The sequence below is a fragment of the Heterodontus francisci genome, chromosome 17 (assembly GCF_036365525.1).
Source record: "Heterodontus francisci isolate sHetFra1 chromosome 17, sHetFra1.hap1, whole genome shotgun sequence".
Classification (NCBI taxonomy): Eukaryota; Metazoa; Chordata; class Chondrichthyes; order Heterodontiformes; family Heterodontidae; genus Heterodontus; species Heterodontus francisci.
The window spans coordinates 34,655,111-34,678,144 of NC_090387.1; the positions used below are offsets into that span (position 1 = coordinate 34,655,111).

Here is a 23,034-nt window from a genome sequence, read left to right on the forward strand (position 1 = left end):
CTTTTCTGGCTGACAGACACAATGGGCTGAATGGCCTCCTTCAGTGCTGTAAATCGTCTTTGTTTATATATGTTTATTACATACAATTAAACCTCAGCAGTCACATAGCTTAATTCAATATTCAACACTCAAGAAGCTTGACACCATCCAGGACAAAGCAGCCCGCTTGATCGGCACCCCATCCACAAACATTCACTCCCTTCACCATCGATGCACAGTGGCAGCAGTGTGCACCATCTACAAGATGCACTGCAGCTACTCACCAAGACTCCTTAGACAGCACCTTCTAAACCCATGACCTCTACCAACTAGAAGGACAGGGGCAGCAGATGCATGGGAACACCACCACCTGCAAGTTCCCCTCCAAGCCACACATAATTGCAAGTCAGGATGGTATCGCCATTCCTTCACTGTCGCTGGGTCAAAATCCTGGAACTCCCTTCCTAACAGCATTGTGAGTGTACCTATCCCACATGAACTGCAGCAGTTCAAAAAGGCATCTTACTACCACCTTCTCAAGAGCAATTAGGGATGGGCAATAAATGTCAGTGACACCCACATTCCATGAATGAATAAAAAAAAATTCTAATTATTTTGCATATACTTCAAGCTGCAGGTATCAACAAGGATCTTTATATCCTGCTTCAGGATTTACACACAAATAAAGCAAGAATTAGGATAGCCCATCCCAAATTTGCATTCCCACAAAACTCATGGCTGCACAAATCAGCAAGTAAGAAACGCCAGTGCAAATAAGTTGCCTGAGCCAGCATTTACATAGACTGAAGGTTGGGCACCCCAGTTTGAAGAGTAAAATGTTGAGGGCAGGATTAACAAACAAGCCATGTTGTCACACAAAGCTAAACTTTAGATGGACAGATACAAATTAGTTTGAACTTGCGGGAAAAAAATGTTAGGCATTAAAAAGTTGGCACACGCGCTTATAAGTTGTTTCGCAGTGATTCTTTTTATGCCAATTAATTGCAAGATGTTTTAAAAATGCATTTTTACAGTATTTAAGCAGTATTTGAATATGGAATTAAATCAAATTACAGAGGGCAGGAAGTAGTGCGCTGAGTGGGTCAGGTTAATATTTCATCCAACTATAACGGAGATTATTTTGAGTTTTGCAGCCATGAGCTAAACTGCTTGATCTGTCCATCATGATCGAATTTAGAAAAAAAAAAGAAAACGTTCAAACAAATCGCATCAAATGACATACCGCAATCGAGTCAGGAACATGTATTACAAACAATTTGGCAGTTAAAAATCTATCTCACGCAACATTCCTGGTCGATAGATGAACTCCGAGAAACCAAAACTATAAAACTAGAACACCAAATTTCTCATGTTTCCTTTGCATTTACCCATCAGTTGCTATTAATGTGCGTTAACGTTATAGAATCATAGAAACTTTAAGGCACAGAAAGAGGCCACTTGGCCCATCGTGTCTGTGCCAGCCAAAAGACAATCCACCTATTCTAATCCCACCTTCTAGCATTTGGACCATAGTCCTGCAGTTTAGGACAATTGAGGTGCATATCCAGACTTCTTTTGAATGAGTTCAGGGTTTCTGCCTCAACTACCCTTTCAGGCAGTGAGCTCCAGACCATCACCACCCTCTGGGTGAAAAAGTTTTTCCTAAACTCCTGTCTAATTTTTCTACCAATCACTTTAAATCTATGCCCCCTTGTCACTGACCTCTCTGCTAGGGTTAATAGACCCTTCACCTCCACTCTATCCAGGCCCCATCAAAATTTTGTACATTTCAGTCAGATCTCCCCTCAGCCTTCTCTTTCAAGGAAAACCCCAGCCTATTCAATCTTTCCTCTTAGCTGCATTTTTCCAGTCCTGGCAACATCCTCGTAAATCTCCTTTATGCCCTCTCAAGTACAATTACAACCTTTCTGACCAGGACTGCACAGGGTACTCAAGTTGTGGCCTAACCAATGAGTTATACAGTTCCAGCATAACCTCCCTGCCATACTTTGGCTAATAAAGGAAAGGATTCCATATGCCTTCTTAACCACCTTACTGACTTGTCCTGCTACCTTCAGGGATCTGTGGACATTCACTCCAAGGGCCCTCACTTCCTCTACACTTCTCTGTATTTTCCCATTAATCGTGTATTCCTTTGCCTTGTTTGACCTCCCCAAACACATCACCTCACACTTCTCCAGGTTGAATTCCATTTGCCACTTTTCTGCCCATCTGACCAGATCATCAATATCTTCCTGCAACCTACAGCTATCCTCCTCGTTACTACCACATGGCCAATCTTTGTGTGGTCTGCAAACTTCTTGCTCACGCTCCGGACATTTAGGTCCGAATCGTTAATATTTTCTTTATTTAGAGATACAGCACTGAAACAAACCCTTTGGCCCACCGAGTCTGTGCCGACCAACAACCACCCATTTATACTAACCCTACAGTAATCCCATATTCCCTACCACCTACCTATAACTAGGGGCAATTTACAACAGCCAATTTACCTAGCACCTGCAAGTCTTTGGCGGTGGGAGGAAACCGGAGCACCCGACGAAAACCCACGCGATCACTGGGAGAACTTGCAAACTCCGCACAGGCAGTACCCAGAATTGAACCCGTGTCGCTGGAGCTGTGAGGCTGCGGTGCTAACCACTGCACTGTGCCACCCGCCACAAAAAGCAGGATACCAGCACTGAGCCCTATGTCATTGCAATATAAATCCTAATAGGTGGGGAAGATTGAAAAATGCGAACAAAAACACGCACATCGCTCCAAAAAAGCAGGTAGATAAACTTATTCAAAAACCCACCCACTTGCAGAGTTAAAATCAGGTCCAAACAGCGCCGAAGATTGAATTCCTCTGGCAGTTTGAGAAGGCGCGTGGTTGCTCACCTGGGTGACGACATTATTTTCCAGACCACCTCGCGGCTCGAACTGCCAGCCTCGAGTGCACGAGATGGTGCTTTTGGGCAGCGGCTGGCTCGTGCCGGCGACAACCGTTAACGGATATCGGTAGAGCCGGCAGCGGCTCCAAGCGGTGGGAGTGTCCTTGCCGCCGGTTTCCAGCGGTAGGCTGTAATTGAGCATCTGGGAGCCCGACAGGTTTCTGAGGGCTTCGGGCAAGAGCAGCGGGTCGGGCCGGCAGTGATGGTCGGGGGTCAGGGTGAGGAACACGTCGCTGAAGAAGCTAAAAGCCAGCAGTAGGTTGGGGAGGCAGGCGGCAGCCGCCAGCCTCTTGTGGTAACGGCCGAAGCCTCCGAGCTGCGGGATGAGGAGATCGAAGTCCATCGCCTCCCCGCCGGCCACTTCGTTTCCAACTGCCTGCCCCAGTTTCTGTGGAAAAGGAGATTCGGTGAGTCATCGTTGTTGACTGATCACCTGCCTTTTAAAGGGCGGCGGAAACGTAATTGTTAAGTTAAAAAAATTTAGCTACACAAGAATAAACAGCACCCCGCCCCCACCCCCCACTAGATGTCCTAATGAAGCTGCAGCAGTGTCCGCTAGCTATCGGAGGCAGCAAGACAGCAATTCCCAGCCTGAGTCCGGCCTCACCCAACAATATTAAATCAGAATAGATAAAACTGAAACAAAAAAAAAACAATCCATTGGGTGCCCACTAGTGCCAGAAGGCGATGGGGCAGTTTAAATGCAGGACTAACAAGCAAATGGCATCCAGTAAAGGGGCAACATGTGTGTTTGAGATTATGTTGCCCCCACCAAACCAACTAACCAAATGGATAAAGTTAATTAAAGTAGTGAGATCAGAATCATCCAACATCCCATAACTTGTCCACCAGGCACAGAAGGGATCTAATTTTGCAAGTGATCAGGAACAGGAAGCTGAGTTGATAAACTGCAGGCACAGATATCCACCTGGGAGTATGATATTGTGGCAACAGAAACCTGGCTCAAAAAAGGGCAGGACTGGGTACTAAATATTCCTGAATACAAGGTGTTCAGGAAAAATAGGGAAGGAAAGAAAGGAGGGGTGGCAGTATTGATTAAGGATAACATTACAGTACTGGAGAGAGAGGATGTCCTTGAGGGAGTCAAGGACAGAAACTATTTGGTTAGAGCTAAGAAACAATAGAAGTACCATTGCGTTACTGGGTAAATTCTATAGGCCTCCAACTAGTGGGAAAGATATACAGGAACAAATTTACAAGGAATTACAGAGAGGTGCAAAAACTATAGAGTAGTGAGAATGAGGGACTTTAATTATCCTAATATAGACTGGGATAGTGATAGTGTAAAAGGCAGAGAGAAGGATGAGTTTCTAAAGTGTGTACAGGAGAATTTTCTACATTAGTATTTTTCCAGTCCATGAGGAAAGGGAGGCATTGCTGGATCTGGTTCTAGAGAATGAGATGGGACAAGTGGATTAAGTGTCAGTAGGGGAACATTTAGGGGATAGTGATCATAGTATCATAGGGTTTATGCTCGCTATGGAAAAGGACAAAGCAATCCAGAGTAAAAAAAAAATGGAGGGAGAGCCAATTTCAATAGGGTAAGAACAGATCTGGCCCAGTTAAACTGGAATCAAAAATGAAAACAGAAAGTGCTGGAAATACTCAGCAGGTCTGGCAGCATCTGTGGAAAGAGAAACAGAGTTAATTCAGGTCTATGACCTTTCATCAGAACTGGCCAAGGTTGAGCAAGTGAAAGGGGGAAGAACAACAAAAGGGAAGGTCTGTGATAGACAGAGGGCAATAGAGATTAAATGACAGAAATGTCATGGAACAAAGCGCTAATAGTTGTAGTAAAAGACAAAGCATTAGTCCAGATAGAGTGTTAATGAATAATGAACAGCTCTGTCTGAAAACAAAACAAGTTTAAGACAGGCACATGGTTAAAAAATAAAATAAAATTTTAAAAAATGGCAGTCATGCTCTGAAATTGTTGAACTCAATGTTGGGTCCAGAAGGCTGTAGAGTGTCTAATCAGAAGATGAGGTGCTGTTCCTTGAGCTTGCGTTGAGCTTCACTGAAACACTGCAGTAGGCCAAGGACAGAAGTGTGGGAACAAGGTTGTGCATTAAAATGGCAAGCAACCGGAAACTCAGAGTCATGCTTGCGGACTGAACGGAGGTGTTAGCAAAGCGGTCATCCAATCTGCTTTTGGTCTACTCAATTTAAATTGGAATCAAAGATTGGCAGGCAAAACTGTTACGGAACAATGGACTGCCTTTTAAAGAGGAGATAGTTCAGGCACAGTCAAAGTAATTTTCTACAAAGGGGAAAGGTAGGACAGCCAAAGTCAGAGGTCCTTGGATGGTGAAAGAGATAGTGATAAGATGAAGCAGAAAAAGGGTGCATATGACAGAGGTCAGGTTGATAATACAAGTGAAAACTAGGCTGAATATAGAAAATTCAGAGGGGAAGTGAAAAAGAAATAAGATCAGCAAGGAGAGAGTTTGAGAAGAAACTGGCAGCCAACATAAAAGGGAATCCAAAAGTATTTTATAGACGTATAAATAGTAAAAGGGTGGTAAAAGAAGTAGAGCCGATTAGGGACCAAAAAGGTGATTTATGAATGGAGGCAGAGGGCATGGCTGAGGTACTCAGCCATCGTGGTCACCCAAGCCATCATCTGCTTTATCTGGAGATCAAAAATGGACTGTGACCACCACGTACAAATCTCTAGACAAAGAGGGAAAACGTACCCAATGTCACCTTCATCCTGAATGCCACCTTTGTGTGTGGCTACATCAAGCTATGCATGGATCCTCAGTACGCCAACATCAAGTGTCACTACATGCTGAGGTTCTATCTGTCCGTGGTGTTGGCCATGTTACTATGAAAACCTCAATTCAGTTGGACCGCGCCATACCATCTGTCCCTCATGGAAAAGTTTGTGAGCAAAGGTGTTTTTTTGCACAGGTTCATCAGGTGGTGGTGGTGTGCATGTAACGTTCTCGAGGTCCTGCAGGAAAAAAAAAGAGATGATAGATCCTGTTGGATGGTTCCTGAGTAGACTGTCGAAGTCATTTGGCAGACTGTCTCATCGCCAGAACTTTCAAAGGTCCAAGATGTACCTCCCTGACAGATCCTTCATGCACACCTGGAGTCTCAGTGCCACCGTACATTGCCCTTGAGGCAGCTGGAATGTGTCTTTGCAAAGAAGGTGTGGAAAGATATGCTGATCCTGAGCAGCTCTGTAATGCAGGACTCTACTCAACAGGCTGTACCTAGGGATGCAAACTGAGACAAATATCAGCTGCTGCTGGAGGATCATCAACTCGGTGAAAGACGCTCTTTGGTCTGCCCGAAGATTGTTGGTCTTCCAGTGCAAAGAGCTGTCCATGACCAAGTGTTGCAGACTGGCACATTCCAAGGTCCAGGTCTACGTGCTGAAGGATGCACTAAAGCTTCGGGCAGCCTTCACAAAGGCTCATTGGGGAAAGGCCACAGTCTAAGGCCCTCCCACTGTAGTACGCTAAGTGGCTGGAACCCGTGCAAAACCTCTCAGGCTGTATGCACCAGAGAATGTTTGACATGAAATGTAAACGTATATTTAAAAATAATCTTTAGTTGTAAGTGTAGTGACACACATCAGAGTGGCAGGTTCTGTATGAAAGACATACATTGCACTTTACATAATTCAAATTTGTGTTCCGTGTCAGTGTGCCATTTTTCCACACTCTCTTGGCCAATCTGGCCAAGAGAGCGTGGGAAAATGGCGCACTGACATGGAACACAAAAGTCCGAGTGTATCAAGCCTGTGTCCTCAGTACCTTGCTCGAAGGCAGCGAGACCTGGACAACGTATGTCAGCCAAGAGCTACGTCTCAATTTATTCCATCTTCGCTGTCTCCGGAGAATCCTTGGCATCAGGTGGCAGGACCGTATCTCCACCGCAGAAGTCCTCGAGGCGGCCAACATCCCTAGCATATACACCCTACTGAGCCAGCGGCGCTTCAGTTGGCTTGGCCATGTGAGCCGCATGGAAGATGGAAGGATCCCCAAGGACACATTGTACAGCGAGCTCGTCACTGGTATCAGACCCACCGGCCGTCCATGTCTCCGCTTTAAAGACGACTGCAAACGCGACATGAAGTCCTGTGACATTGACCACAAGTCGTGGGAGTCAGTTGCCAGAGATCGCCAGAGCTGGCGGACAGCCATAAAGGCGCGGCTAAAGAGTGGTGAGTCGAAGAGACTTAGCAGTTGGCAGAAAAAAAGACAGAAGTGCAAGGAGAGAGCCAACTGTGTAACAGCCCCGACAACCAATTTTATCTGCAGTGCCAGTGGAAGAGTCTGTCACTCTAGAAATGGCCTTTATAGCCACTCCAGGCACTGCTTCACAGACCACTGACCACCTCCAGGCGCTTACCCATTGTCTCTCGAGACAAGGAGGCCAAAGAGAGAGAGAGAATTCAAATTTGACATTACATAATGTACTTTTGCATAATTTTATGAATAAAGTATATTTTGAGAAAAAATTACTACTTTGCATCTGTCTTTGCCAAGGAATAAGATGCTGCCAAAGTCGTAATGAAAGTGGAGGTAGTTGAGACACTAGATGGGCTAAAAATGATAGAGGTGTTGGAAAGGCTGGCAGTACTTAAAGTTGATGTCACCAGGATCGGATCAGATGCATCTGAGGACACTGAGGGAAGTAAGGGTGTAAATTGCAGAGGCGCCAGCCATAATCTTCTAATCCTCCTTACATACAAGGATGGTCCCAGAGGATCCTTGTTCAAAAAAGGGTGTAAGGATAAGCTCAGCAACTACAGGCCAGTCAGTTTAACTGCAGCAGTAAGAAAGCTTTAGAAATGATAATTCTGGACAAAATTAACAGTCATTTGGACAAATGTGGATTAATTAAGGAAAGCCAGCAAGGATTTGTTAAGGGCAAATAGTATTTAACTAATTTGATTGAGTTTTTTGATGAAGTAACAGGGAGGGCTGTTGGTATACATGGACTTCCAAAAGGCTTTTGATAAAGTGCCACATTAACAGGCTTGTCAGCAAAGTTGAAGCCCATGGAATAAAAGGGACAGTGGCAACATGGATACGAAGATGGCTGAATGACAGGAAACAGAGAGTAGTGGTGAAAGGTTGCTTTTCAGACTGGAGAAAGCTATATAGTGGGGTTCCCCAGGGGTCAGTATTAGGAGTACTGCTTTTCCTGATCTATATTAATGACTTAGACTTGGGTGTGCAGTGCACAATTTCAGAATTTGCAGATGACCTAAACCTGGAAGTATTATGAACTGTGAGGAGGAAAGTGACAAATTTCAAGAGGACATAGGGTGGTGGAACTGACGGACACGTGTCAGATGAAATTTAATGCAGAGAAGTGTGAAGTGATTCATTTTTGTAGGAAGGATGAGGAAAGGTAATATAAAATAAAGGATGCAATTCTAAAGAGGGTGCAGGAGAACACAGACCTGGGTCTATGTACATAAATCATTGAAGGTGGCAGGGCAGGTTGAGAAAGCGGTTATAAAGGCATTGGGATCCTGGACTTTATAAATAGAGGCATATAGTACAACAGCAAGTAAGTTATAGTGAATTCTGGGCACCACACTTTAAGAAGCATGTGAAGGCATTGGAAAGATTGAAGAAAAGATTTACAAAATGGTTCTGGGGCTGAGAAACTTCAGTTATGTGGATAGATTGACGAAGCTGGGGTTGTTCTCCTTGAAGAAGGTTGAGTGCAGATTTTATAGAGATGTTCAAAATCATGAAGGGTCTGGACAGAGTAGATACGGAGAAACTGTTCCCATTGGCGGAAGGGTTGAGAACCTGAGGACTCCGATTTAATGTGAATGGCAAAAGAACCAGAGGTGACATGAGGGAAAAAACCTTTTTTACACGAGTGCTTAGGATCTGGAATGCACTGCCTGCGAGTCTGGTGGAGGCAGATTCAATCATGGATTTATTATCTGAAGAAAAATGAATTGCATGGCTACAGGGAAAAGGCAGGGGAGTGGGACTAGCTGAACAGCTCTTGCAGAGAGTCAGCACGGGCGCGATAGGCCAAATAGCCTCCTTCCGTGCCAATGATTGAACCACACCCTGCTGCAGATACCAATGGAGATCCTTGTGTCCATTTAGAGTATAAACTGAATTGGGCTGATCACAATTTATGGAATTCCGATAACAAGACTTTACATAAATGCATTGAGACAAAGGGTTTTGTTTGTATTTTTTATGAGCTTGTTCGTGAATCTGGGTGTGTTTCTGGCTCAAGAGGACCTCTGAAACCCATTTCTCAATCATATACTTTCCCAGCACCCCCACCCCCACAACAGCCTGACCTGGTGGAAGGAACTGCCAGGTGAATTGTGAGGGTAACATAGCCTGAGGCTATCATTGTAGCTATCTTGCGAACAACAACTGCTCACACTTAATGACTTTAATGCAATTTTTTTTAAGCAGTCATGGAATAGGATTTGAGAGATGGCCAAAGATGTGATCAAAGACAGAGGTATTGAGAGAGGGTAGAGGCAGCAAATTGGAAAGATTTAAGGACAGTGTGAATGTGAGGAGCAGGAGAAGGGAAAGAAATGAGGCCAGAATCAGAAGATGGGGGTAAAGCAAGTTGTGCGATTAATGCAAGGACTTGTAGATGAGGATTAGGATTTTGAAATTGTATTGGGGGGGGGGGGGGCAGGATGTAAATGAAGTTTGTACGGGATATAAATTTAGGATAGAATGTGGGTGGAGGAATTTTAGGCAATTTATAAAGGGCTGAACTTTATAGATCAGAGACGTGTGTGGAGTAATGGAGTCGGGAAGTGACAAAGATTAATAAGCATTTCTGCTGCAGTGGGTTATATAGAGCTGGAAATAGGGGTTTTTTGTGGTTAGGATCTTGAATTTGAAACTCACTCAGTTCAACGTCAAACAGGATACTGAGGGGTGCACCTTATTGGGTTCAACCCACGTGGAGAGGGATAGAGTTGGGAGCTGAAGTGCAGGTTTCGGTGGGTTTTACCAATGTTAGGTTGAAGGATGTATTTGCTGATCCAGAACTTAATGTCAGCTAAGCAGCAGTAGTGACTTGTGAGGCACACCTTTACATGCATGCCCAAGCCAGTGTGTTACCATAGCAATGAGCTCTTCCTGTGGAATCCCACCAAGTTATAAGTTGTATATCTTTTTTAACTGCATTGTTCAACAGTTGTTTCTAACCTTTGACAGTTCTGATGAAAGGTCATCGACCTAAAATGTTAATTCTTTCTCCACAGATGCTGCCAGATTTGCTGAGTATTTCTAGCACTTTGTATATTTTCAGATTTCCAGCATCTGCAGTATTTTGCTTTTAATTTATGGATCCGTGGTGAGTTTATTTCAAATTTCTGAAGTTGGATAGAACATAATATTATAACATAATAAAAACAAGAAATGCTGGAACCACTCAGCAGGTCTGGCAGCATCTGTGGAAAGAGAAGCAGAGTTAACGTTTCGGGTCAGTGACCCTTCTTCGGAACTGGCAAATATTAGAAATGTCAAAGGTTATAAGCAAGTGAGGTGGGGGTGGGCAAGAGATAACAAAGGAGAAGGTGTAGATTGGACAAGGCCACATAGCTGACCAAAAGGTCATGGAGCGAAGGCAAACAATATGTTAATGGTGTGTTGAAAGACAAAGCATTAGTACTTTCAACACACCATTAACATATTGTTTGCCTTCGCTCCATGACCTTTTGGTCAGCTATGTGGCCTTGTCCAATCTACACCTTCTCCTTTGTTATCTCTTGCCCCAACCCCGCCTCACTTGCTTATAACCTTTGACAGTTCTAATATTAGCCAGTTCCGAAGAAGGGTCACTGGCCTGAAACGTTAACTCTGCTTCTCTTTCCACAGATGCTGCCAGACCTGCTGAGTGGTTCCAGCAGTTCTTGTTTTTATTTCAGATTTCCAGCATCCACAGTATTTTGCTTTTATTATAATATTATAACATATTTTTGGCATCCTTTCATTTACGAAAGATGATGGACACGCAGCAAACAGTCCACTTAGGTAGGGTGTCTTCTCTTGTTGCACTTTTGCTGATGGCCCTGAAGGCCAATCTGAGAGGCAGGTTCTGCCACGTGATGCTGATGTCAAGTGATGTTGTTGTTTTTCACGTTGGTGGTCTGTTGGCAAGCTGCTGCAGTAACTGGTCATCGTGGTAGTGCACACCAGTCTGCAGATGTGTCGCCATTTCCCTCTTTCGCCAGCTTGTGACTTCCAGGTGCGATGGTCGACTGTTAGGACCTTCATGGCAAGCATCCTTGAAGCGGAGCTTTGGGCATCCCACTGGTCATCTGGCCCCAGCTACCTCACCACACAGAAGGTCCTTGGGTGTGCGATCATCTTCCATCCTGCGCACATGTCTGATCCAACGAAGCTGCCTCTGTTTGATTAGTGCCAACACACTTGGGAGCTCTGCCTTTGAGAGGTCTTCCACATTTGTGATTTTGTCCTGCCACGATATGCCCATAATGTGCTGCAGACAGCGAAGATAGAAATTATTGAGCTCTTTTCCTGATAGCTGTAAGTCGCCCATGGTTCACAGCTATACAGCAAGGTGGTGAGAACACAGGCCTTACAAATCATCAGCTTGGTCCTAAGGGTCAGCTTGGTGTTATCCCATGCTTGTTTTGCGAGTCAACCAAAAGTGGTAGCTGCTTTCCCTATGCACGTATTGAGCTCTGCATCAAGGGACAGATTGTCTGTCACCGTGGACCGAAGGTCGCAGAATTTGCTAACCAGTTCCAAGTGGGGTGTTATTCAGTGTGATCGACTAACGTAAAATCCTTGATTTCTGATATTCCATTCTTTAAGGGCTAAAATATTGCAGTTTTTTCTATTACTCTGGTAGTGAGGTGATGGTTCTATTTGAAAGGACAGACTTAATCTACATTTAATATATAGAAACAGCTGTTTAACCACTAGTGTACCTGTTACTTCAATCCTGTTTGAGACCCAGTAACAACTTCCACTTGCACACTCAATTTCATTAGCTGAGCACTGGAAGTTTGTTTACTGAGAGGTGATAACAGCAACTGCAACCGGAAGCATTTTCTGCCACAACGGGTCAGGGAGCATCTGTGGGGAGGAAAGCAGAGTTAACGGTTTGATGCCTTTCATCAGAACTGACAAAGGTTATTAATGGTTTTGAACAAGTTAAGGGGTGGGGTGGTGGATGAATAATAACAAAAGGGATGGTCTTGGTCTGTGATAGGGTGGAGGGCAGGAGACATTAAATGACAAAAGTAAACCCAAGTAAACATGTGTCTGGATGAGGTGTCGATAGAAACATAGAAAATAGAAGCAGGAGTAGGCCATTCGGCCCTTCGCGCCTGCTCTGCCATTCATTATGATCATGGCTGATCATCCAATTCAGTAACCTGTCCCCGCTTTCCCCCCATATCCTTTGATCCCTTTCGCCCCAAGAACTATATCTAACACCTTCTTGCAAACATACAATCTTTTGGCCTCAACTGCTTTCTATGGTAGCGAATTCCATAGGCTCACCACTGTCTGGATGAAGAAAGTTCTCCTCATCTCAGTCCTGAAAGGTTTACCCCCTATTGTTAGACAATGACCTCTGGTTCTGGACTCCCTCACCATCGGGAACATCCTTCCTGCATCTACCCTGTCAAGTCCTGTGAGAATTTTTAGGTTTCTATGAGATTTCCCCCTCACTCTTCTGAACTCCAGCAAGTATAATCCTAACCAACTCAATCTCTCCTCATACGTCAGTCCCGCCATCCCAGGAATCAATCTGGTAAAACTTCGCTGCACTCCCTCTATAGCAAGAACATCCTTCCTCAGATAAGGAGACCAAAACCGCACACAATATTCCAGGTGTGGCCTCACCAAGGTCCTGCATAACTGCAGCAAGACATCCCTTCTCCTGTACTCGAATCCTCTCGCTATGAAGGCCAACATACCATTTGCCCTCTTTACCGCCTGTCGCACCTGCATGCATACCTTCAGTGACTGGTGTACGAGAATACCCAGGTCTCGCTGCATATTCCTTTCTCTGTTTATAGCCATTCAGATAATAAATCTGCCTTCCTATCCACCAAAGTGGATAGCCTCACATTTAAATAAAAGCAAAATACTGCGGATGCTGGAAATCTGAAATAAAAACAAGAAATGCTGGAACCACTCAGCAGGTCTGGCAGCATCTGTGGAAAGAGAAGCAGAGTTAACGTTTCGGGTCAGTGACCCTTCTTCGAAACTGCATTTATCCACATTATACTGCATCTGCCCACTCACTCAACTTGTCCAAATCACCCAGAAGCCTCTCTGCATCCTCCTCACAACTCACCCTCCCACCCAGTTTTGTGTCATCATGGCATTATAGCAGTCATCCGAACACAAAGTAAAGGGATTAAGAAAGAAACAATGTTTGGGGTTGGGGGGTTGGGGGTGGTGGTTGGGGGGAGTGCCGGTGGGTGGCGGTGGTTGCTGAATGTAATCAGTGTACCTGTGAACCTGTGAAAGCTGGTTATATAAAAGCAAAATACTGCGGATGCTGGAAATCTGAAACAAAAACAAGAAATGCTGGATTCACTCAGCAGGTCTGGCAGCATCTGTGGAAAGAGAAGCAGAGTTAACGTTTCGGGTCAGTGACCCTTCTTCGGAACTGACAAATATTAGAAAAGTCACAGATTATAAACAAGTGAGGTGGGGGTTGGGCAAGAGATAACAAAGGAAGGTTATATACTTGTGAGTGATTTCATTGAAATGAGGAGAGGACCTGAAGATGGAGATTTGGGCACAGGCAGGAGCACTTTCACCGTATATAAAAAAAACCTAACCGTGTACTGAAGCAGCAGTCATTTAACCGTTCAAGGCTCCTGAATTTGTTACTGTTTGACTTTATCCAGTGATTTCAGTTGTTGGTGTTTGCAGTTATTAAATTCATTGTTTAATTCTTGACATTTTTCAAACTTTTAAGTTGCAGGTCAGTGATGATCAACGTGTGACGCTCAGTAATGTGCACAATCATGGTGGCATTGAAACATGCACATTTTCTCCCCACTTGCTGTAGTTCATCAATAGATTCCTATTTTTATTAATACTTGTCTTGGGCTGTTACCAAATGACTAGCAGCTTAGATCTATTGAGTCTTAATAGTTCCTGCAGTGTTCACTTTGAGTTAGCAGAAAGGATTAAGTGCAAAATGCTATAGGCCATTTCAGATTCCTGACAGCAATGATCACTGCTCATGTTGTCATTTAAATATAAACTGCACGGAGTGGAGACTTCGCCGAAGTGAGATGCAGTCAGAGTTGTGAAGGTGGGAATTTGGTCCACATGGTAAGTTGGTGCAAAGAAGAAAAGAGGAATTGACGTGTGATGTTCCAGCAAAGAAGGTAAGTGATTGGTTGGCGAACATTTTCTGTTATCTAAACTAAGGAATTTTAATTGGGGTTAGAAGATCAATTGAAATAATAAGAATCTTCTGAGACTCAGGTAATTTATTACTAAGGTTTTATTAGTAGTAGCAAGGTTTACCAGCATTAGAAAGCTTATTAATAGTGGGGCTTAGCAGTAGTGGGGTTTATTAATTTATTTTTCTTAATTAATTCATAATTAACACATAATAAAGATGGCAGGGCAGGTGATGTGTTGCGGCTACAGTATGTGGGAGCTGGTGGACGTCAGTGTGATCCACGGCAAACACGTCTGCAGTAAGTGTCTGTGGCTCAAGGAGCTTCGGCTCAGAGTCAATGAGCTGGAGACACTGCGATGCGTCAGGGAGGGGGTAAGTTACCTGGACACTTTGTTCCAGAAGGCAGTCTTAGGATTAGGGTCTTCTGATTTGGTCAGTGGTCAGGGACAGGAGGATGTGACTGCGAGAAGGCAGAAGTGGAAGAGCCTCAGCCCTTGCAATTGTCTGACAGGTTTGAGGTTCTTTCAGCTTCTATGGATGAGAGTGAGGGCTGCAGGGTAGATGAACAAACTGACTATGGTACAGGACGCCATTCAAGCAGGGGGAGTAAATAGGAATGTATTGGTAGTAGGGGACAGTATAGTCAGGGGAATAGACACCGTTCTATGCAACCAAGAGCGAGAGTTAGAAGGCTGTGTTGCCTGCCTGGTGCCAGGGTTCGGAACATCTTAGAGTCATAGTTATACAGCTAAGAAACAGGCCCTCCGGCCCATTGTGTCCGTGTGGGCCATCAAGATCCTATCTATTCTAACCCCATTTTCCAGCACTGCTCAGGGCTGGAGAGGAACTTGCAGTGGAAAGGGGGAGGATCCAGTTGTCGTGGTCCATGTGGATACCAATGACAGATAGGACTAGGAAAGAGGTTCTGCATAGGGAGTATGAGCTGCTAGGGGCTAAATTAAAAAGTAGAACCTCACAAGTAATAATCTCTGGGTTATTACCTGAGCAACGAGCAAATTGGTGTAGGGTTAATAAGATTAGAGAGTTAAATGCGTGGTTCAAAGATTAGTGTGGGAGAAATGGGTTTCGAATCATGGGGCACTGGCACCAGTACTGGGAAAAGTGGGAGTTGTAACATTGGAACGGTCTTCACCTGAACCATGCTGGGACCAGTGTTATGGTGAGTTGTATAATTAGGGCGCTAGAGAGGGCTTTAAACTAAATGTGGCAGCAAGGGATCAAGTGAGATGTGATAATTTAAAGAGAGAGGAGAAGGCAAGAGAGCAAGATCGCAATAAAGGTAATGATAATCAGAGTGTGGCAGGAAGGGACAGAGTGTACAAACTTAAGATTGCGCCAGCAGATAAGGCTTGAGGTTGTGAACTAACAGAGGGGGGAGGAGGGTTCGGGTATGGGGAGATTTAGAAATCCAAAGAGAAAGGTTGAGGCATCGGAACAGTATCGTGTTGTGGGTAAAGACAAGCAGAATGGGACAGGAAGGGGCAGAGTTTTACAAAAATTGTACATCAAATAAGATCCTTGCAGGGAATAGAAGTTTAAAAAAAAAAGAAATTAGGTTCTTTATCTGAATGCCCTAAGCAGCTGCAATAAGATTGATGAACTAGTGGCACAAATAGAGGTAAATGATTTAGATCTAATTGCCATTAGTTATGGTTACATGGTGATCAAGGTTGGGGAATAAATATTCTAGGGTACACAATATTTGGAAAGACAGACAGAATGGGGGAGGGGTAGCCCTGTTAGTAAAGGATAGTATAAGGACATTAGTGAGAAAGGATCTAGCCTCAGAACATTGTGAAGTAGAATCAGTACGGCTGGAAATTAGGAATAGCAAGAATCAGAAAACACTAGTGGGAGTAATTTATAGACCCCCTAACCGTAGTTATACGGTTGGACAGAGCATTAAACAAAAGAATCATTGGAGCTCATAACAAAGGCAATGTAATAATTGTGGGGGAGTTTAATCTTCATAGAGACTGGGACAATGAAATTGGCAAGAGTGGTCTAGAAGATGAGTTTGTAGAATGTTTTTGGGACAGTTTCTTGGAGCAATACATTGTGGAACCAACCAGGGATAGAACTATCTTAGAATTAGTATTGTGTAATGAAGCAGGGTTAGTTTGTAATGTCATAATAAAAGATCCACTGGGAAATAGTGATCATAATACCATTGAATTCCATGTAAAGTTTGAAAGTGGCCTACTCCAGTCACAAACAAGAATCTTAAACTTAAACAAAGCCAATTACGTAGGTATGAGGGGAAAATTGGCTATGGTAAATTGACTAAAAAGGCATGGTGGTAAATCAACAGTGGGAAAACCTTTAAAGAAACAATTCAAAATGTTCGACAAAAATACGTTCCATTGAAAAACAAAAGCTCAGCAAGAAAGACCCATCTGTGGCTCACTAAGGAAGTTAAGGATAGTATTAGATTAAAAGAGAGTGAGCAGGCGGCGGAGCAGGTTTGAGGTGCTCTAAATCTGTGTGGATGAAAGCGAGGTTTGCAATGTGGATGAGTAGACTGGCCATGGCACTGTGGTACAGGAAGCCATCCAAGTGGGGGGAGCAAAAACGGAATGTAATGGTAGTAGGGGATAGTATAGTGAGGGGGATTGACACTGTTCTGTGCAGCCGAGAGGGTGAGTCCAGAAGGCTGTGTTGACCACCGGGTGCCAAGGTTCGGGACATCTGCTGAGGGCTGGGGAGGATCCAGTTGTCGTGTTCCATTTAGGTACCAATGACATAAGTAGGACTAGGAAAGAGGTTCTGCTTAGACAGTATGAGGAGCTAGGCACCAAATTGAAGAGCAGCACTTCAAGGGTAATAATCTCTGGATTATTACCTGAGCCACGTGCCAACAGGAAGAGGGCACATAAGATTGGTGAAATGAATACATGGCTCAAAGACTGGTGTGGGAGAAGTGGGTTTCAGTTTGTTGGGTACTGGCACCAGCACTGGGGAAAGTGGGGGCAGTACTGTTGGGACGGTCTGTACCTGAACCGTGCTGGGACCAGTGTTCGAGCAAACTGTATAACTAGGGAAGTAGAGAGGGCTTTAAACTAAACAAGGAGTGGGGGGTGGGTGGGGGGGGTGAGGGATCAAGCTTGGATAGAGTCAAGGCAGGAGAGCAGAATAGTAATATGGGAAATGAAGGTCAGAGAATGGCAGGGGACAGAGGGAAAAACCTAAAACCACACCAACAGTCGAGACTAGATATTACAAAGATAACAAAAAGACAAAACTAAAGGCTGTGTATCTGAATGCACATAGCATTCATAACAAACTGATATTGATTTACTTCAATGTGAGCTATGATCTGATAGCCATTACTTAGACATGGCTGCATAATGATGAGGATTGGGTCCTGAATATTGAGGGGTATATGACAATCAAGAAAAATAGGAAGCTAGGTAAAGGTGGAGGTGTAGCACTGTTAATCAAGGATGGCATTGGTGCAATAGTTAGAGATGACCTTGGTTCAGGAGATCAGGATGTAGAACCTGTTTGGGTGGAGATGAGGAATAGTAGGGGAAAGAAGTCACTAGTGGGAGTGGTCTACAAGCTCCTGAACAGTATTCACAATGTAGGACGAAGTATACAAGAAGAAACATTGTGTACTTTGTGATAAAGGGACTGCAGTAATCATGGGTGATTTTAATCTACAGATAAACTGGAAAAATCAGATTGGCTATAGTAGCCTGGATGAGGAGTTCATAGAATGCTTTCAAGATAGTTTCTTAGAGCAGCACATTCTGGAATCAACCAGAGAGCAGGTTAAATTAGACTTGGTATTGTGTAATGTGGCAGGATTAATTAATGACCTCAGAGTAAAGCCACCTTTAGGTAGCAGTGACCACAATATGATTGAATTTTACATCCAGTTTGAAAGAGAGAAAAGTGAGTCTGACTAGTATTTTAAACTTAAATAAGATTAACTATGTGGGCATGAAATCTGAGCTAGCTGAAGTGAACTGGGTTACCAGGCTAGGAGATAGAGCAATAGAGAAACTGTGGCAGATATTTAAGGGGATATTTCAGAATACTCTGAATAAGTATATTCCTACGATAAAGAAAAATTCTAAGGGGAGGACCCACCATCCGTGGTTAACTAAAGAAGTTAAGGAAAGCATCAAACTTAAGGAAAAAGCATATAATTGCCCCAAGATGAGTGGCAGGTCAGATGATTGTGCTGTTCTTTGTATTCTAACCAAAGAACAAAAAGCAAAGAACAGACTAAAAGGTTAATCAGGAGAAAAAAATTAGAGTACGAGAGGAAGCTAGCTAGAGATGTAAAAACGGATGGCAAGAGTTTCTACAGGTATTTAAAAAGGAAAAGAGTAAGTAAAGAGTGAGAATGGGGAGTTAATAGTAGATAATAAGGAAATGGCAGATGAAATGAACAAATATTTTGCTTCTGTCTTCACTATAGAGGATGCAAAAACCATTCCAGTAATAGCTGTAAATCAGGAGGCAGAAGGAAGAGAGGAACTTGATGAAATTACAATCACCAGGGAAGCTGTACTGACCAAACTGATGGAGCTGCGGGCTGACAAGTCCCCAGGTCCTGATGGGCTTCATGCAAGGGTCTTAAAAGAGGCGGCTAATGAGGTAGTAGATGCATTAGTGTTGATTTTTCAAAATTCGCTAGATTCTGGAAAGAAACAGATATAACCCCTTTATTCAAGAAGGGGAGGGAAGACCAGTTAGCTTGATGACTGTCGTGGGGAAGGTCTTAGAATCGATCATTGAGGAGGCTATAACTGGGCACTTAGAAAAACTCAAGGCAATCAGGATTAGTCAGCATGGTTTTGTGAAAGGGAAATAATGTTTAACCAATTTATTGGAGTTCTTTGAAGGAGTAACATGCGCTGTGGATAAAGGGGAGCCCGTTGAGGTACTGTACTTGGATTTCCAGAAAGCATTTGACAAGGTGCCACTTAAAAGGTCATTGCGCAAAGTAGGAGTTCCTGGTTAGGGAGTAACATATTAGCATGGATAGAAGATTGACTGGCTGGCAGAAAACAGAGAGTATGCATAAATGGGTCCTTTTCTGATTGGCAGGATCTGAAGAGTGGAGTCCCGCAGGGGACTGTGCTGGGGCCTCAACTTCTTGCAATTTATATCAGTGACTTAGATGAGCGGGCGATGGCATGGTAGCTAAATTTGCAGATGACACAAAGATAGGTAGGAAAGTATGTTGTGAAGAGGACATAAGGAGCTTGCAAACTGATATAGATAGGTTGAGTGAGTGGGCAGAAATCTGGCAGATGGAGTATAATGTGGGAAAATGTGAAGCTGTTCACTTTGGCAGGAAGAATAAAAAAGCAGAGTGTTACTTAAATGGAGAATGATTGCAGAATTACGAAATGCAGAGGGATCTGGGTTTTCTAGTGCATGAGTCACAAAAAGTTAGTATGCAGGTACAGCAAGTAATAAAGGCAGCTAATGGAATGCTATCCTTTATTACGAGAGGAATCGAAAATAAAAGTAAGGATGTTATACTTCAGTTATACCGTTTTGGTCTCCTTATTTATGGAAGGATGTCAATGCATTGGAGGCGGTAGAGAGGAGGTTTACTAAACTGATAACTGGAATGAGTGTGTTGTCTTATGAGGAAAGGTTAGACGGACTGGGCTTGTTTTCACTGGAGTTTAGAAGAGTGAGGGGAGATTTGATTGAAGCATATAAGATCCTGAACCATCTTGACAAGGTGGATGTGGAAAGGATGTTTCCTCTTGTGGGTGAGTCCAGAACTAGGGGGCACTGTTTTAGAATTAGGAGTCGCCCTTTTAGGACAAGAGATGAGAAGAAATCTTTTCTCTGAGGGTTGTGCGACTTTGGAACTCTCTGCCTCAGAAGGTGGTGGAGGCGGGATCATTGAATATTTTTAAGGTGGAGGTAGATTCTTGTTAAGCAAGGGAATCAAAGGTTATCGGGGATAGATGGGAGTGTGGAATTCGAGACACAAACAGATCAGCCATAATCTTATTGAATGGCAGAGCAGACTCAAGGGGCCGAATGGCCTACTTCTGCCCCTAATTCGTATGTTCATAAAAGAAGAGGCTTACAATGTTGCAAAAAAGAGTACTAAGTCCGAGGATTGGGAGTGTTTTAGCAACTAGCAAAGGGCCACCAAGGGGCTAAAAAGGGTGAGGAAATTAGGAAAATATCAGCAGAGCAAAAGTATTGGAAAAACTTAAGTGGCTAAACTCTGACAAATCCCCAGGACCTGATGGCCTACATCCTAGGGTTCTAGAGGGAGATAGCAGCAGAGATAGTGGATGCGCTATAATTTTCCAAAATTCCTTAGATTCAGATTGTCCATCAGATTGGAAGTTGGCAAATGTTACACTGCTTTTCAAGAAAGGAAGGAAAGAGAAAACAGGGAACTAAGGCCAGTTAGCCTATCAGTCGTTGGGAAAATTCTAGAATCTATTCAGGAAGTCTTAAGGGAAAATTCTAGAATCTATTCAGGAAGTCTTAACAATGCACTTAGAAAAGCACAGTATGATTAGAACAAGTCAACATGGCTTTACTAAAGGGAAAGCCCGTCTGACAAATTTATTAGAATTTTGAGGATGTAACTAGTAAGGTAGATAAAGGGGAACCAGTAGATGTAGTTCTGTCAGTTCTGATGAAAGGTCACTGACCTGAAACATTAACTCTGCTTCTTTCTCCACAGATGCTGCCAGACCTACTGAGTATTTCCAGCATTTCTTGTTTTTATTCCAGTAGATGTAGTACCTAGATTTCCAAAAGGCATTCAATAAGATGCCACAAAAAAGGTTAACAGGCAAGATAAGGGCTCGTGGAGTTGAAGGTAATATATTAGCATGGATAGAGCATTGGTTAACGGACAGGAAGCAAAAAGTGGGCATAAATGGGGCATTTTCAAGTTGGTAGGCAGTAAATTGTGGAGCTCCCCAAGGATCAGTGCTGGGGCCTCAGCTATTTACAATCGATATTAATGATTTAGATGAAGAGACAGAGAGTGATGTATCTAAGTTTGCTGATGATACAAAGGAAGATGGAAAGATAAGCTATGGGAAGGATACAGAGGCTGCAAAGAGATATAGACAGGTTAAGTGATTGGGCAACAAGATGGCAGATGGAGCATAATGTCGGGAAGTGTGAAGTTATTCACTTTGGTCATAAGAATAGAAAAGCAGAATTTTTTTTTAATAAGTGTGAAACTTCCAAATGTTGATGTTCAGAGGGACTTCTACAAGGAACACAGAAAGTTAGCATGCAGGTCCAGCAAGCAATTAGGAAGGCAAATGGCATGTTGGCCTTTATTGCAAGGGGATTGGAGTAGAGGAATAAAGAGGTCATGCTACAATTGTACAGGGTTTTGGTGAGACCACATCTGGAGTACTGTGTGCAGTAGTGGCCACATTTAAGGATAGAGTCATAGAATTATAGAAAGTTTAAGGCACAGAAAGAGTTGTGAATCTTTGGAATTCTCTACCCCAGAGGGTTGTGGATGCTCCATCGTTGAATATATTTAAGGCTGGGATAGATATATTTTTGGTCTCTCGGGGAACCAAGGGATATGGCAAGTAGGCAGGAAAGTGGAGTTGAAGCCATGATTGTGTTGAATGGCGGAGCAAGCTCGATGGGCCATATAGTCTACTCCTGCTGCTATTTTGTTCTAGTGTATTGGCAATGGGAAATATAACTAAGATGTTCCAAAGACCACTGGGCAGAGAGGCAAGGGGAAATGGAACCAACATGAAGATCACATGCAAAAATATAATTTACTAATTGGCATCACTGATTTATAGTCTGTGTGCTGTATAAGGATTTTATTGTCAAAATACAAATCAAAATGCTGGAAATATTCAGCAGGTCTGGCAGCATCTGTGGAGAGAGAAACACGAGTTAACATTTCAGGGTGATGATCTTTGTATTTATCTCATTGTCAAGTTGATCCTGGGAAGCAGAATGGAGTAACTGATGTGGAAGGACAGCAGGCAGAGTGGCAGGCCAGGAACTGCAGATGCGTAAGGACATGAGTGACAGAAGAAATTTTGGGCAGCCACTGGAATGAAGAGCATTGAGGTCAGAAAAGGGCCGGGAGCACAACTGAACTGAGGCGGCTGCATCTTGATCCCGGGTCCATGGACAATGGCAATGACGGGACAGAGGATACATGAACATGCCAAAAGGGGAGCTCCGGAAAACCTTTTATATCGCGGGGCGTAAATTTTCTAAAGTTATTTTAAAATTTCCTTGTTTAAAGGGAAGATTTAAATCTCTACCTGACTGACGCGTTGGAGCCTCCGGAAATTGCTTCACGGCGACAGACTGTGGTCATAGCCTGCAGACTTTTTAAAATAAAAACCAGAGTCATTATGAATCAACAGCTGCCATCACACTTGATGTGGAAGAGGGAAGCTGATCCACCTAGAGGGGTTAATAGCATTACAGGTAAAGGGGGAAACTTTTAAAATCAGATTTCCTCTTGGAAGAAATTAACATAGGTGTTTGCAATACAAGGTACACGCTGTTTACCAAATTTAATAAATGATAAACACAAATTTTTGCTGACATCGACCGAAGCGAAACTTTTGACAGATTAGTAAAAGCCCAGTAGCAAAGTAAAATTGGAACACCTGCTAGGCACTCTCTCCATTTTCATCAAAAAGTTCATGAGATGAAGTTAATTTCATACAAAATGTTT

At 43.4% G+C, this 23,034-nt stretch overlaps 1 protein-coding gene and 1 long non-coding RNA gene across 3 annotated transcripts in view; one reads left to right on the top strand and one right to left on the bottom strand.

Annotated features, from left to right (window-relative positions):
• The window catches only part of slc22a31 (solute carrier family 22 member 31), a 51,409-nt gene extending 48,001 nt beyond the window's left edge, over nucleotides 1-3,408 (bottom strand). For both annotated transcript variants that reach the window (XM_068049262.1, XM_068049263.1), the window contains exon 1: nucleotides 2,881-3,408. In XM_068049262.1, coding sequence (XP_067905363.1) covers nucleotides 2,881-3,276 — 396 coding nt within the window. In that variant the 5' untranslated portion in view covers nucleotides 3,277-3,408. The remainder of the gene's footprint in view (nucleotides 1-2,880) is intronic.
• Nucleotides 2,844-23,034, top strand: part of LOC137378839 (uncharacterized) — a 34,974-nt gene continuing 14,783 nt past the window's right edge. Inside the window, exon 1 of the long non-coding RNA XR_010976670.1 lies at nucleotides 2,844-3,340. This is a non-coding gene — a long non-coding RNA (uncharacterized lncRNA). The remainder of the gene's footprint in view (nucleotides 3,341-23,034) is intronic.